Raw genomic sequence first — 16,777 nt, forward strand, 5'->3', positions numbered from 1 at the left:
CTAATAATAGATCCAGCTTAGTGGATTCCTGGCCTGGTACTCAGCTGAGAACTTTAAGTGTATTATTGCCCTTAATCCTATCAACCACCTTATGAGGTCACTGTTACTACTTCACCTTACAGATGAGAAAGCTGAAACTTGAAGAGGTAATCTTGCCCAAAGTAAATACCAGGAGTCAAGGTCTCACTCTTTACCTTGGTATCCACAGCCACCTGTCCTCTGTCACAAGTGTTCAGTCTCCTTTGACACTTGATTAAATTATTATCAGAATGATTAAATGAGCCTTTTGGACTGCTTCAAGAATTATAAAATACTATATCTCTTAAGTTTTAAGGGCCTAGTTTAGCACTAGAAGACATACTATTGAAGCCAAAACCTATGGGTGGTATTTATCTGTGGAATAAAAGTTTGTAATTCATCATCCTAAACACCATATATTCTCAGAGCAAGGCAAACAGAGCACCATAATTTAAAAAGTAACTCAGACAATAATATAATTTAAAGAAAATATTCCAGAGCTGAAATAATTCAAATCTTTTTTTTTTTTTTTTGTCAAAGAACTGAACAAAATTTTCCATACAATGCCCTTTAATATTTTAATTTCTTTAAAGCCCTGTCCAGGCTCACCTGTCATTCCTGCGTTCTTTTAGAAACTTCCCCTCCTGGCCTAGAAGTGTTAACTTCCTTTTAACTAGCATACTAGAGGAAAATTTGGAAGTACTATAGTAATTCATTTTCTTTGTCTACTTTTTTTTTCTTTAACCTCTCTAGCTCATTATTTGTTTTATTTTTCAGTTACAGTGAATATTCAAAAGTGTTTTATATTATTTTCAGGTGTACATAGTAGTTAGATAGTTATGTAATTTACAAAGTGATCCCCCCATCCCTGATAATTCAAGTACCCACTTGGCATCATACCTAATTATTACATTATTGATTATTCCTTATGCTGAACTTTACACCCTATGACTATTTTGTAACTACCAATTTTCTTTGTCTATTTTGATGGAAACTATTCTTTTACTAAACTATGAAGGTGAAATCAGTAGGAGAGTATGACATATCAGTTTTTAAATGGCCACATCCCATCTAATGAGACAAAGAAGTAAAGGACCCAGTGATTTTTATGACAATGAGCATTAAGGAAGACACATCAAGTTCCGAAATTTACGGACTTTAAGTGTGAGGGCCAACCCCATTGACATCACAGATTCTTCCTGCAGTCACAATGCTGCTGAGCCACCCTGGAAAATACTCCAGAAATAGAAAGACTTTAGTCAGGATTCAATCAATATTCCTTAGTACTCTGGCTTTCAAAGAAAGAAAAAATTTTAAAGTCTCTGTTTCCCTTCAGAAAGATCAGATCAATAAAAAATAAAGCCAGGAAATCAAGCATCATGAGTTCAGGTATTTATCTCATGGATTACTCAAGGTCTCTGAATTTCTCATACTTTACTATCTGACTAATATTTCATATTATATATAAACAAGGTAATAAATCCCAAAGAAGTACCTGAGACAATAAGCTCTTCTAGCTGACTATAGGTGTGAGTGGAGGGCCTTGGGGTGGTGCTATTGAGGTAGGTAAGCAGGGAAAAGGGGAATATAAGCCAAATTGGAAGGCTCTCTTTAACCATTGCCATATGTACAATAATACAGTTTTTAAAAATTACCACTGCAGAAATTCATGTGCCATAGTTCCTGATCTGACTCAGCATTCTGGTTGCCTAGATACAGATATAAACAAAAGTGTCTCCCTGACTGAGGAGGAACAGCCAGATGAACCTGATGGCCCCCTTCCTGGCTCAGCCAGTGATCAGGAAAACAAAGTAAGTACTTTTAGCTAGTCTTATTAAAGATAGAATATTTTGTTCACCTTCTTTAAAGCTCAGCATTGCTTAGAGACTTCTAAGGAATCCTGGAAAAGTTGTTTTTGTTTTCACTCTACCCACATTTCCTGTTGGTTTGTTGTTTTTTTCTGCTTTGACAAAGTGGCAAATGCCAACACAAGTTAAAAAAGCAAAAGGGGCTCAATTTTTGAATACATTCATTGGACTGACATTTAATATGTATGCTAAAAATTAACAAAATTATTTTTTAGTAAGATACAAAAGAAACTATGATAAAGTCAAGGTATAGATGGCATCTATAACATGAAAAAGAGGTCAGCTAAATGGAATGTTTCTCTTATTGGTACTTGTCATAGCTTCCCCATTAATGAAAAAGAACATTCAAAAAATGAAGTGTTTTCAGACTTTCTTTTTCATCCCCGTGTCACCTGACTAGCAGGTGCAGCTTCATGTCAAACACTGATATTTTTTATCTAGTGACTGTAGCACACACTAGCTGTATGACTTTCGGTAATGACTTAACCTCTCTGTTTCTTTTTCTGTGAAATGGGCTAATTAAGCCTGTCATTCAAAGAAGTAGGGTTTGAATGGGCCACTAAGGTAAAGAGCTTAGCATGTAGGAAGGACTCAGTCAATAGCTATAATATAATTATCATTACCCATATAACCTTGAATAAGTCCATTACTTCTCTGCTCCTCAGATTCATCACCTATAAAAATAATCATCTTAAATTTTTTCTGCAATAAAGAAGGATTTCAGTTACTTAAAATAACTGTTATTCTTTTGATAAAATCACATGACATATGGACGTTATTTTATAGGCAATTAACCATAAAGGACCACAATGTTTTCCGGTATTCTGAAACAAGTGAAAACTGATGTATGTAAAAATTCCCATAATAAGCATTAAGTTGTTTGTGAGAATTTTTATGTAATAACATTCTAGATTGTAGGAATAGGGATGAAACCGAGCTGAAACAGAAACTCCTACATGAAATTAGCAAAGTTATTAAATTTACTGTGTTAGACATATAAAAAATAGCACAGAAAGAGGAAATATATATCCAATAATATTAATGACTTTTTCTCAAATCAGAATTATAAGTGAAAAGATTTTTCCTGCATCTTTCATTTTTCTACATTCTTAAAAATTTCCTCCTTGATCAAGTTTAACATATGTTTAAAAGTTTATGACTTGTAGGTGTGTTAAGAGGATGCTACCTATGGTATTCCAAATAAGACTAAAAATTAATAAAATAAAAATAAAACATATGTAGCCAATTGTTTCCCTTGAGAAGGAAAAAAGACAATAACCCAGTAATTTAGTGTCCTTGGACAAAACAGTCATTACTCTCTCATTTCACAAACACAAAGAGCGACTGGGTGCCACACTTATAGGGACCAGCCAGTTACTGAGGAAATGCCACAAACAGACTCCCAGAGGCCAGGGGCAGCCTGGAGAGGTGAGCAGTAAACAGCTGGTATTAGTAAGTGAGGAACAGGATCAGCACTGTTCCAGCAGAAAACTGGGGTGAAAACAAGGACAGGAGCGGGCCAGTCGTGGTCTCTGGGGCATGAGGGTGGTTTGCACAATATGAACCTGGGCACCCACTGGATCATTATATTCCTTCTATAGGGAAAGACCAGGCTACAGAGCAGCAGACCCACTGCAGACCCTACTCAGCAATGGGGGGAGGGTCTAAAGCCTGTTCTGCTTGCCAGGCCAGGCCAGACTAGGCCAGGTCAGGTTAGGTCAGGAGAGTCTTTCTGTTGTTAGCTTCCTTGGTAGACTTTTTTCCTTAAGTTTCACTGGAGGAGCTAGATTTCCAATTAAGTTCCTTAGGCCTTAAATTAAGAAGTGGTAATTCCTTAAGCATTTGCAAAATGAACAATTTCTGTATGTGGGTCTCAACATATTCTGCTCACCATCGCATTATACAATAACATAAAGCAAGAAAAAATATCCTAGGGACATATTTTGTTTAAGTTTTAAAATGAAATGGGATTCCACTCTTCTCTCCTATTGAATCTAGTTCAGTGACAGGTTATTAAAATGAAGATAAAAATGTGTCCTGTTCTTAAACTTAAAATAAAAGAGCATTAGAGTTCAAAACAGTTTCATAGCATATGCAAACACAGTGAGTACATTTTGATCCTCTTTCTTCCTATAAATGCTACAAAATTATGAACTTTCTATGAAAGTTCTATGCACATAGAACTTTCTAGTGATGCCATTTTTTAAAAATAGCTAAGCATTCATATGGTCAACTATGTTTAGTACTAGAAAGTTATGTACATAACTGTGTCTGACTTAAAAAATATATGTTTTAATTTATTTCAGAGAGAGGAAAGGGAGAGACAGAGAGAAATATCAGTGATGAGAATCATTAATTGGTGGCCTTCTGCATGCCCCACACTGGAGATTGAGCCTGCAACTCCAGGCATGTGCCCTGACTGGGAATCGAACTGTGACCACCAGGTCATAGGTCAATGCTCAAGTCCTGAGCCACTCTGGCTGGGCATCTGTGCTCTGACTTTCATTTCTCATTGGCTATAATAAACTGGCTTCTAGCTTTAGTAGAAAATAAACTACCCTGATAGACTAGTTTTCTAGTTTTGGGTTTTGTTTTTTTTTTAAGAAAATTAGCTGATTTCCCTTGGAATTCAACATGTCAGGAATAATTCACTCTGTAAGGACTTTTTTTTAGCAACTCATCCAATAATCACTAGATATTTCATTTAAAAATTATCTTATATAATAAAGATGTAATATGCAAATGGTTGTTATGCCATGAAACGTAATGACCGACTACGTATCAATGACCGGATCACAGATCAGCGGAAGGGTGGGGCAGCTAGCTACAAGTGAGCGGTGGAGAGCTACAGGAGGGGCAGGGCAGCAAGCTATTGGGGGGGGGGGGCGGGGGGAAGGAGCGTAGGGAGCTACAGGAGGGCGAGGCAGTGGGCTGCCATCCTCCAGTAGTTCTCTGCCCACTGCCTCGCCCTGATGTCTTCCCAGAACTTGACTTTAGGTTTAGTCTCTACCAATACATAAGGGGTCTGTGCAAGATTAACTGGGATGATGGTCCATGATCTACAGTTTTTGTTTTGTTTAAAATTTAAAAGTTTATGTTAAGGATAAGATAGATAGGAATTTCCCAATGGTGCATTTTAAAGCCACGACCTTTGTTTTAGGTAAGATTATCTCCATTCAAAATGTCAACCAAGAACTCTACAGATTTAGTTGAATATGCTGACAAGTAAGTCTGTAAATTATAACTAGTTTCACCTACTTACTGTATTTAATGATTCAGTTAGAGATTAAAGGGGTTGAAAAAGATCTTTCGTTCATCCAAACTAGTTCCTGCATTTAAAAGAGACTGCATTAAACCATCTGAGAAAGATAAGCCTTTCGATCCTATTCCTTTCCAGGATGTGGATTAGAAAGATCCTTCTACTTTCTATTTCTCAGCTCTGCCCACAGTTTCTCATAAATATTCTTTTGTGTAGTAAAGTAAATGGCTAAGATTTAAGAACATACATTATTTGCCCATGGGATTTAATTTTGAATGTAAAACAAATTCCATCCATAATTTTTTCTTCAACCGACACTCCTTGAAACATTTCATACTATTGAATCAAATAATTGATAAGGTCTCTTCTGTCACTAAGATTCTTTGGTCTTCAAAAATTGGTTATCACCATTTATTCACTTAACAAATATTTACCGAGTATCTACTAAGTGGCAGGCACTATGCTGGGCACTTGGAGAGCCATCAGTGAACAGAAGAGACAAAGATCCCTGCCCTCACGGAACTTCTGTTCTAGCAGGAAGAAGGGACACACATTGTAGAAAGTCTGACAAGGGTAGGCCTCATTGAGAAGTTGACATGTGAGTAGAGACCAGATGAGGAAGTTGGCCATGTGGACATTTTAAGGAAGAGCAAAGTTTCTAAAGCAGGAAATTCCTATAGCGTGGCCAAAACATCAATGAGGTGAAGAGGACTGGAATTAAAAGAGAAGTATAAACTTGAACTACGATGCTATCTTGATGAGGGAAATGAAATTGCTTTGTAATGAGGAGCTGTCTGCACTGGGCTTTAGACAATTCGTACCTCAGGTATTCCCTCAGTAGTACGTTTTGGGAAGATAAAGGTGCGGCTGACATCCAAAGAATGGAATTTAACCTTAGATACATAAAACTATCAGTAAGTCAAATGGGCAAAAGAATCAATGATTAATGATTTCTCTTTCTGGTAGAATATGGCATTCAGGGTCTGGAAAGTATACATCTTCAAGGCCTTAGTACCATGGCAGATATTTTATTAGACCGTGATGGATTGCTTTTGTTGCTACATGATGGAGATGGATATTTCACATTACAGTACACAAGAAAGGAAGACAAAACGCTGATGTCTGAGCTTTCTATGGGATAAGTCATGTTAGCTTGGAGATCTTTCAGGTTTCGTTTTGCAATATCATATCCTTCTTTGAAAGCAATTAGCTCTCACCTGCTAGCCTCCATAAGAAATCACAATAGGTACATCATTAATTCTGTAATTTTATACTTTTAATGTACTGAACAAGAGGAGTTCGTCTCAGACAACTTTCCTCCATAAAACACCCCCCATCAGTCTCCTTTTCCAGTCTCCTCCTGGCCTGGCCACTGTTTGGAGTCCTCTCCTTCCCAAGCCCCTCCATGCAGACCCCAGTGCTGGCCTAACCCTACTGGCCTTGGTCTACTTCCTCCCAGACTTCACCCACAGAAACACAAATTGCTTCCCTCACTTCCCTAGAGCATTCATCCTTCTGTAAAACTAAGCAATGGAGGCTGCTGTAGCAGCCAAAATCCATCTGCCAGGGGGTTATAAATAAGCAATGGAGAAACTTTATAAAATATATTTTCAACTTCATTGCTACAAACACACACGAACACATTTAAATTATTTGTGTAAGGCATCAAAATGTTCTGTAAAATTTCACTACACACACACACACACACACACACACACACAGTGTCCCAAGAAATGTATACACACTTTGAATCATTATTCATTCCAATGGGTTAAATCTGAAAAGAAACAAACATCAAATGAGCTATCAGCTGCTAAGTGTGTATACATTTTGGGGAACACACTCTCTCTAGATAGATAGATGATTAATTGATAGATAGATAGATAGATAGAGATTTATACTATATAGACATATATGGCAGGACTCTGCACTACTCATGTTAACTAGTCATATATTAAATCTCACAAAAATGAAAATTTTCTTAAATTATCATGGCCTTTTGTGTTCTGGAAAAAGGGGTTAAATTTTCAAATTTTTGTATTTTGAGAATTTTGGGTTGCCAAAATGGTTCTCAGAATCTTCTAAGTAAATTTAGTTCTCTATTCGCAAGAACAGAACAGGCAGAGAACCGAGAGGCTATATGCACCGGCGCATCTGCCAGCAACAGCACAGCTCGTGCAAGTCACACCAAACTGCAGAGAAACAGAATTCAGAGTTTGTGGAAAATCTGTGCGGATTCAGTTGCCAGCTGCATCATCAATGATTTATGTAATTCCCAAATATCTCTCTCTCTCTCCCTCTCCCTCTCTCTCTCTCTCTCTCTCTCTCTCTCTCTCTCTCTCTCTGAAAGTCCCCCAGGAATTCTTCCTCCTGTGGTTAGTAACTCCATCTGGACTCGTCTGGAATATTCAGTTAAATTTCCTTTCACAGTTAAAGTTACATTTGAGTCCCACTGAGTAGCATGTATATGAAGGAATGAAGCAGTGAATGGCTTTTATTTGGAAAAGAATCATGGTGGCCACATTGTGCTACAGCAAAAGGCCTCAGCTTTAACCTTTTGGTGACCTGATGATTTGGACAATCATTAGAAATCTCTCTGAGAAAATGAAGACTTCACCCACCTGTGCTTTCAGTTGTTGATTTAGAAAAAACTGACTGGAAAACAACTTTCTCTTTTCTTCTGGTAAATGGAAATAGGGGGAAATATAAGCTCTGTGTTCCTCTTGTAGAAATCATGTAGATAGAACTAAACAGAGCATCATTAAATGCTTCATTAAGGATCATTAGTAAGTAGTAATAACGCTCCAACTAATAGTAAATCTTAGGTATAAAAAGAAATTTCAAAAAGGAACACCCTCCAATTAAATGTAAGATAACTTTATAATAAAAAATTTAAGGAAAAAAATAACCACAGTCCAGAATTTATATGTCACTTAATGTCCTCATGATTTCAGGCAAACACATTTACACAGCACTAGGTGTGTCCTCCTTAGCGGCTTCCTTCCGGGAGCCCAGTAGCAACAACGTTGAACCAGCCATGACAGGCAGGACCACAGACTGGCATGCCTTATTTCACTGACCCGTCTACTGCCCTAGGTCTGCCTCTTTATCACTTTCTAGCCAGCCACCAGAACACTGGAACAATGAGTGCACATGGGTCCCTCATAACCCTGGACAGCAGAGCAGCTGTGTGGCACATGCTTCTCACATGTCATCTCAGAATTTATAACTATATAGTGAAGTAGGCTCTGTTGGCCCTGGTTTAAGATGAAGTACAATAACTGAAACACTTGATTGGTAAGTGGTAGAATCTATATTCTACCTTCCATCTATCTTGCCTTCCAACATGCCAGGCTGCTTCTGAATCCTATATAATGAAAGGGTAATATGTAAATTGACCCTAATGGCGAACAACTGGGAACAACTTGTCACTATGACGCACACTGACCACCAGGGGGCAGACTCTCAATGCAGGAGCTACCCTCTGGTGGTCAGTGCACTCTCACAGGGGGAGTGCCACTCAGCCAGAAGCCAGCTCATTGCTGGCTGACACAGCAGTGATGGCAGGAGCCTCTTCAAGGCAGCGCTAAGGATGTCCGACTAAGCCATTAGTTGGACATACCCTGAGGGCTCCCATCCTGCCAGAGGGATGTCTGACTGCCAGCTTAGGCTCAATCCCCCAGGGAGCAGGCCTAAGCCAGCAGGTGGGTATCCTCCGAGGGGTCCCAGACTGTGAGTGGGTGCACTGGGCCTCTAGTATCCATATAACTTGAGAGCTCATATTCCATCTTTCACACATCAGCAATTTATTATATACCTTGCCTTTTATTATTACTGATTAACATGACCAGCCTTACACCAGTGCTGATCAGTCTTTAGAATACATCAGGATCACCTAAAAACTTATTTATCTTTTAAATCCTCACTTGAGGATGTGTTTTTATTGATTTTTAGAGTGAGAGGAAGGGGGAGAGGAGAGAAATATGGATATGAGAGAGAAACATTAGTTACCTCCTGCATGTGCCCAACCAGGGATTGAACCAGCAACCTTTTGGTATATGGGACAATTCTCCAACCTGGCCAGGGCACGTAGTGCTTATTTAAAATGCATATTCTTACTCCCCCTTTCACACCCACAAGATTATGATTTAGTAGGTCTATGGTGGAGCCAATGAATCTGCATTTTATCAACATCCCTCCCTTCCCCACCTCCATAATATTAATTCAAGTTTCTTTGTAAGAAACACTGAATTAGACTAATTTCCTTGGGGGATGAAAGTATTGTATATTTTGTATGGACTAGAGTAGACATTCAGTAAATTCTGACTGATATATTTCTATTGCAACTGAAATTGTTATTGGTAAATTATTGATATAGATACAGTGTTTTCAGCTGCACATAAAATAAAATAAAAAACACATCAAACAAACAAATTCCAACCAAAATGCTTAAATGTAAGGACATTGTTTAGTTCACATTAAAAAAAAAATCTAGAGTTTGATTATTTTAAAGATTTAGCAACATCACCAAGAACCCAAGTGTTTTCTATCCTTCCTCCCTGCCATCCTCTTTCCCTCATGACCAAGTGGCTTTAAGAGTCCCTGTTATCCAGCACAGACATGACAACATCCAGCAAAGAGAAGGACAGGTTCCTCCTGTGTGTCTCTTCCTGAAGGCAAAGAAACATTACCCAGAGGCCCTACGGCAGGCTTCTTCTGGAGTCTCACTGGCTAGAGTTGCTTCACATACTCCTCCCTAAATCAGCTACATCCCAGCCCAGAACAACAGGACCTCCATGATTAGCTTGCCTCCCCTGAAAGACACAGGGGGCAGGAGGATGAAGCAAATCAGGCAGAAGGGAAGGATGACTAGTGGCGAGGTAACCTGCAGTGTCTGCCACACTGGGAATTCCTCAGAGGAAATCTAAATGATAGGAATGCAGCATAATTTACAAGTCTCTGTATAGAACTGAAGACTGAAGATCAGATTCCCTTTCACTGGCAAATTCAGGCTGCACGTTGTCTAGAGGCGAGAAAGAAGCACTCGCTCAAGAAAAATAATGAGCAAATTTGCAGTCCACCACTAAGCTATGTGTCACCATCAGCCGGGCCCTACATCCTCCTCCCTCGGCCTGTGACTCAGACATCCGGGGTAGCACTGTCAGCACGCTAGGATTTTATCTAGACAAGGCTCCATTTGGTGATTTTCCAGAAGAACATTTTGAGTCAAATCTGATTAATGAAACCACTTAGCAAATCCTTCTTTGTTGCTCAGATGTGCAAGTGGTAGGGAAGAAGACTCTCACCCAGGCAAGGGCATTTTATGCTGCTTAAGAGAAGAAACTGTAATCCTTGAAGCTCTTAGAACCTGTGGTCTTATGAAACCATTTTTTCCTCCAATTTTCCAACAACTGAGCCTTAAGTGAACAAACAGTCCAGCTATAGAAGTCAGTCAGTCAACAAATACTCACTGACCACCTACTATGTGTCAGGCACTCTTTTCAGTGTGGTGGAACAAGTTAGCGTACCTGCGCAAAGGGAACTTTCATTCTAGTAACGGAGGTAAGAATATAAACACAAACAAGTAAAGAAGGTAAGTTTGGGTGATGACAAATGCTATGGAGAGGAGGAGATGGGATATTACAATAGAAACTGACTGAGGCGAAGGCTTGTCTCAGGAGGCGGGCATTGGAGGTAAGACCTAAACAATGAGGAGGCAGCCAGGAGGGACTGCAGAGAAAAGCTTTCCAAGCAGAAGAAACAGCAGGTGCCAGATCTCTGAGCGTGGACCTAGCTTGTTGTTCGAGGAACAGGAAGAGGGCCTGTGTGTTGAATGAAAGGGAATGGAGGGAAGAGTGGGAGGAGATGAGGTTGGAAAGGCAGGCAAAGATTGTATTCTCAGAGAATGGGTAAGCTACCAGAGGGTTTTACGTAGGCAAGTGCTGTCATTTGCACTTTAAGAAAGACCCCGTTAGCTGCTGTGTGGAGGCAGCAGTCTTTGTTAGGAGGGAAAGTAGCGGAGATAATAGTGGCTAAGACCAAGAAAGGAAGAAGTAAAAAAAGAGTGGATCTGGAGCTTGGGAACACTGTTTGTCATTCTGCTACCACTCTATTAGGGCGCGCGAGTAGGTGTTAATCAAATTGTGTCCCCTGCTGCTGCTGATTATCTCCTAGAAAGATAGGAACGTGAGAGTTAAGGTTAACATTGGATTATGGAGTCAGACAGACATGAGTTTCAAATTTTGACCTTGCTATTTCCAAACTGTGTGACCATTCCTTTTTCTGCCTCATACATTTCCTTCATCTGATCTCCCAAATCTCTAGTTTATTTTTCAGCTAATCCCTCTGTTGCCTTTATCCCATGTTTAATTTCTCTTTACTTATTATATTTTTCATGCCTAATATTTCTACTGGCTTGCTTTTTATGTTTTCTAGTTTTTTGTTTTTATTTTGCTAATATCTTCCCTTATCTTTTCTCTTAATAATTCATTAGCTTTTGTACAATTTCTTATTGTATGTATTTATTTATCTTCTGTAGGAATCTGCTGTCCAGTAGCTTGTTTCATTGTCGGCCAGCTTTTTAAAAGACTATGATCCTCCAATGTCCTGTTCTTTTGGCCTGGGAGTTCATTTGCTCCCAGGGATTTCAGCTAGATGTTGTCTCCAGTGGAGGACTGTCAGCTCCAGTGAGCAGGTGCTTTCCTACCTTGGGGCATGTGGAGGTAGAGCAGTGTAGAGAAAACTGCCCAAGGTCAGTTGTTCCCCAAATTGGTGGTTGTTATTGTTTCAGCTTCTTACCAACCCAGGTCTCTGCCTTGCCTGATCTTAGAGTCTGAAATTTGTCCCAAGGCCATAAGGGGAGAAGCAAAAGCAGTACCACCATGGCTCCTCTTCCCCATTTTATCCACTTACAACTACATCTGTCTCAGGCATCTGAGGTTGGGCTGCCCAGGAAACTGGCTCGGAGACAGAGATTGGTTTACTATGGAGAGCTCTGGGATGCATGCCTGTGCAAGTGAAGGGAGGGGAACAATTGAGAAGAAAGAAAAATGATGTGATGTGATGCAAGGAAGTATCAGCTGATCCCAGAGCTCTGGAGCCGGGATGATCCCAAAGTTGTTCTGAGATAGTCTGGCACAGGATAAGTGCTCAATAAGTATTTGTTAAATGAATAAGTGAAGACCATATAGCCCTAGCTTTTGTCTTTTCCTCTTACTCTTCATTGAACTGACTCATGTGTTAATCTTTGCCTTTGAGCTCTCATTTCTTATAGCCATAAGGAGGCAGCCCTGTTCACAATACAGAATTAACAAGTATTAAATTTATGTGGATTCAACTTGGCTTGTTAGAATAATAGGTAAGATATAGAATAATTCCTGCTTGAAACATGAAAAATGCATGCTACAAAATCAAGAAGTAGGTCAGAACTGCTTTTTAGATGAGATATGAACCAAGATTCTAACCATGCAGGTGCTCAAGTCCTGCCAGACTTCTCACAGGTGAGAAAATGCAAACGTGAGCACACAGAGTACTGGTGCTGGCTCCTCCATGTTCATTCTTGTAACGGCCCTGTGTTGTTTCCCTTTCCTGACCAGGGATCATTCTTTCCTTCCTGTCATTCCAAACATCCAGCGAAGTCAGATAGAAGACAAGCTGAACAACCAGGAACACACCATAGCTTTCCTCCTTGAGCAAGCTTTTCGCATCAAAGAGGACATCTCTGCTTGTCTTCAGGGGACCCAAGGCTTTCGAAAAGAGGAGCTGTTTGCCAGGAAGTTGCTGGAAAACCATATCCAGACCATCACCAGCATCGTCAAAAATCTCAGCCAAAACATTGAGGTAGTTCTTTATTTCCCATATGTTGGCATCATTGCTTATCAAAGACTATCAACCACCAATGCCATTTTTTCAGCTATAGAAACGAGTTGCTATTGTTTAAGTGATGACAATTTAATCACCTTTGAGGAAAACAGTTCAATATTACAACTGCTCATTTATGCCAAAAAGTAAAAGAAATTATACTTGAAAAATGTTTGTTAAACATCTATGGGACAACAAAAACAACTGTTTTTAACATTATGTCAAACATTATGCTAAGATATTTATCTTAGTATAAATCTCCAAGATTATATGAATGCAGTCATTTCAAATAGAGGTTTTTATAGTGTATTGTTATCACTGGTTCATAGGCCTATTACAATCTGACCCCCAAAATCTCTCTGACCCCATCTCCCACTGCTCTCTCCTTCACTCTGTCCATATTGCCTCCCTGCTCTTCCTAGAACATACCAAACACACTGGCTTCGTGGCATTTGCACTTGCTACTTATTCACTCTGGCTTGATCATCTTCCCCTCAAAATTCCAAAGAAATGTTCTTCACTCCCTTCAGGTCCCTGCTCAAATATCTCCTTATCAGAAAGGATTTCCTTGACATGCTATGAAATAACACCCAATCCTCCCTCCCCGCCCCACAATAGTCACAATCTCCCTTAAGCTCTCTGTTATTTTTTTTAATATATTTTTATTGATTTCAGAGAGGAAGGATGAGAGGGAAGGAGGGAGGGAGGGAGGGAGGGAGGGCTATCAATGATGAGAAAGAATCATTGATTGGCTGCCTCCTGCACACCCCACACTGGGGATCAAGCCTGCAACCCAGGCATGTGCCCTAACTAGGAATCAAACTGTGACCTCCTGGTTAATAGCTCGACGCTCAATCACTGAGCCATGCCAGCAGGGCAGAAGCAGAACTTTTTGAGGTTACTCAGAGTTAACAGAGGGACAGTTCTTAGCCCGTTTTTGTCTCCCAGGCTTTACTGGAATTGAGTGTTATTGTAAGTTGAGTGGAAGACACCTTTGGCTGATTCTTCATTAAAATTGGATCTCAGGGGAGTGTGATTGACATTAGTCACTAGGGGGAGACAATCTGATCACTGGAAATATGAAAGATGCTATCACATGTGACTTTGTTTGCAGAACTCCACTGAAAACAGCAGGAAGGAGATTTGAAGCAAAGCCATTTATTTCACAGAGTGGGAAACTCACACCTGAAAATGCCAAGGAGAGACCATGGGGTCAGAATTAGAGTGAATAGTTTCCTGAGTGGTCAGAAGTGAAGCCCTCCATTTTTTTTATCCATAGCACTTATTGCAAACTCACACAATCTATATTTGTTTATTGTTGCTTTTCCCCCTTTTAAAATATAATGTCCATGAGGCAGGGACTTTGTTTTGTCCATTGCTAAATCCCACACCAGATAATGAGAGTGCTGGTAGGTAGTCAGCACTATAAATATCTCCTGAATGGATGAATGGATGAATGAATGATGGTTAAGCTACTAAAGGTAAACTAGAGTTTCTAATCAAAAAAGAAAATGCGTGGGTTAAACCATGATAGACAGGTTTTAACTACAGATATTTCAGCCTTATTTTTAAAGTGCTGATGGGCTTGACTAATCTGGGGTAGCAACTTCCAGACAAGGGTTTCATAGAATACAATTTAGAAAGCTGGCCAAACTGTGTGGAATTATCATAAAATTGATAATTCCCTCCCATATGTCCTTTTATCAAAGTAAATGGGCTAAAAAAAAAAATTAGATTGACCTATCAATGACTTCCTTATGACACTGTATTTAAGACTAAGAATACTGTATTTATTAATTTACTTTTAATCTTTGGTGTGGAAAACCCCATAATGCACTTGAGGAAGTATAGGAATTTAAAAAAATGTAGTGAACTTTTAAAAGGCACTTTATTGGTGCTGAGCATATACTGAATTGACCTGAGGGCCTAAAAATCAATGCCACTTGTAAAGTCCCTGAAAGCTGTTCCCAGTCATAATAAAGTGTCATGAAAGTGACAAGAGAAACAGTGCCTTTGAGATGATGAGAAAATCAGGTAAGTACTAATGTAAGATCCCAACTCAGCAGTCAAAACTTCTCTGTGATTGGAAAGAGAACAGCATTCTCAGAAATATCAAAATGCTTCTAGGATATTCTATATTTTGATCTGAGTACTGTAGCTGTTACATAGTTGATTATATTCATCAAAATTATTTGATGAATCATATCCATCAAATTATCTTCCTATGTACACTTTGATTTGTACATTTTAATACATATTAATTATACCCCAATATAAAATCTTAGCATTAAGAGAATAAATGTTAACAAATCTCGAGAAGTTTCACTAAGAGCTCCTTTTTCTATAATAACCATTTTAGATTAGCTCTGAAAAAAGACAAAGCTGAAACATTTTCCAAAAATTATGAAATCTCAAAATATTTACAATCCTATTAAAGGTTTGGCATATATAGGAAAAATGAGGAGGACTGCTCTGATTGTGCGGAAAACTGAATTAGAAAATGTTTTAAAGAATGAAGACAATATAGTTAAAATATTATGAAGATGAACCCAGCCTTCATGGCTCAGTGGTTGAGTGTTGACCTGTGAACCAGGTCTCTATTTGATTTCTGCTTTGGGCAGATTCCTAGATTTCAGGTTTAATCCCCAGTGGGGGTGTGCAGGAGGCAGCAGATTAATGACTCTCTCTCATCATTAGTGTTCTATCTCTCTTTCCCTCTTCATTCCTCTCTAAAATCAATAAAAATATGTATTATTTTAAAACATTATGAAGAAGAAATTATTAGGCTATCTTTAGTAAATAACTATCAATTAATAAGCATCTTTAGAGGAATGAATGCTATTCAAGTATTTTAATAGAATCTAAACTCTTTTTTTTTTTTTTTTGCAAATTAGCCAGCAAGATAGATCTAATTATGAATGGAAAAATTTTATAATTAACCATAATTGCAGCCGTTAAGTTGCTTGTTCCTTTAAAAAATCAAGTTATTTATTTTTTAACCTGCCAGCTAATTATGTTTTAAAATGAACTTGTTTTAAGTTTTTTAATTAACTTAAAATTTTTAACTCAAGAAAATAATTTTATGTGTAACATTGCTTTATTGTGTTTTTCTCCAACTTAAAAAAGTAATACTTGTTCATTGTAATTATTTTGAAAGTTTAAGAGAAAAAATTTAATACCTGGGGAAAAAAATTTCTCACAATTCTAGCAACAAATTTTCATCTCTACACTCAGATGTATCTCCCTCTAGTCTTTCCAGACATTTCATTCAGTAAGCTGAGAATACTTTTATAAGCACAATCTTAAATATATAATTATGTCATAAACTCTTTTACATATCATTAAAAGCTCTTTGCATGTTACATACACCACGGCTTGCCTAATTATTCTCCTAATATTGAAATATATTTGTGCATAGATATGTGTTGGCATTCGGATTATTTCTATACTATATATTCTTAGAATAGAATTACCAGGGATGAACACTGTGAAAACTTTTGATGCATTTTTCTAAGTTGGTTTCCAGAAAGCTTATCATTATTTATACTTCCATTGGCATTATATGACCGTGCTTTCTTCACTGTGCTGATGCCAGCCTTGATATTTATTGTTTCAATCTTTGCTAATATGATGGAATAGAAATGAAATCTTTCTTTCATTTCTTAAAAGTGACATAATTATTTGCATTTTCTCTGTCAATAATCTGTTAATGTCTTTAGTCAATTTATTTGGGGGAGAAGTTAGTGCTTTTTCATTCTTATCGACTTGATGT

At 38.4% G+C, this 16,777-nt stretch overlaps 1 protein-coding gene and 1 long non-coding RNA gene across 3 annotated transcripts in view; both read left to right on the forward strand.

The window, feature by feature from the left end:
• The window catches only part of LOC311622019, a 1,104,806-nt gene that overhangs the window by 1,063,798 nt on the left and 24,231 nt on the right, over nucleotides 1-16,777 (forward strand). The gene's annotated exons all lie outside the window — the stretch shown is intronic.
• Nucleotides 1,765-16,777, forward strand: part of FAM81B (family with sequence similarity 81 member B) — a 33,188-nt gene continuing 18,175 nt past the window's right edge. The window contains exons 1-3 of one of the 2 annotated variants that reach the window (XM_084882689.1): nucleotides 1,765-1,829; nucleotides 5,047-5,111; nucleotides 12,741-12,984. In XM_084882689.1, coding sequence (XP_084738815.1) covers nucleotides 5,068-5,111; nucleotides 12,741-12,984 — 288 coding nt within the window. In that variant the 5' untranslated portion in view covers nucleotides 1,765-1,829; nucleotides 5,047-5,067. The remainder of the gene's footprint in view (nucleotides 1,830-5,046; nucleotides 5,112-12,740; nucleotides 12,985-16,777) is intronic. The other variant, XM_084882688.1, reaches the window with a different exon arrangement.

Source organism: Pipistrellus hanaki (genome assembly GCF_964339955.1).
Source record: "Pipistrellus hanaki genome assembly, chromosome: 4".
Lineage (NCBI taxonomy): Eukaryota > Metazoa > Chordata > Mammalia > Chiroptera > Vespertilionidae > Pipistrellus > Pipistrellus hanaki.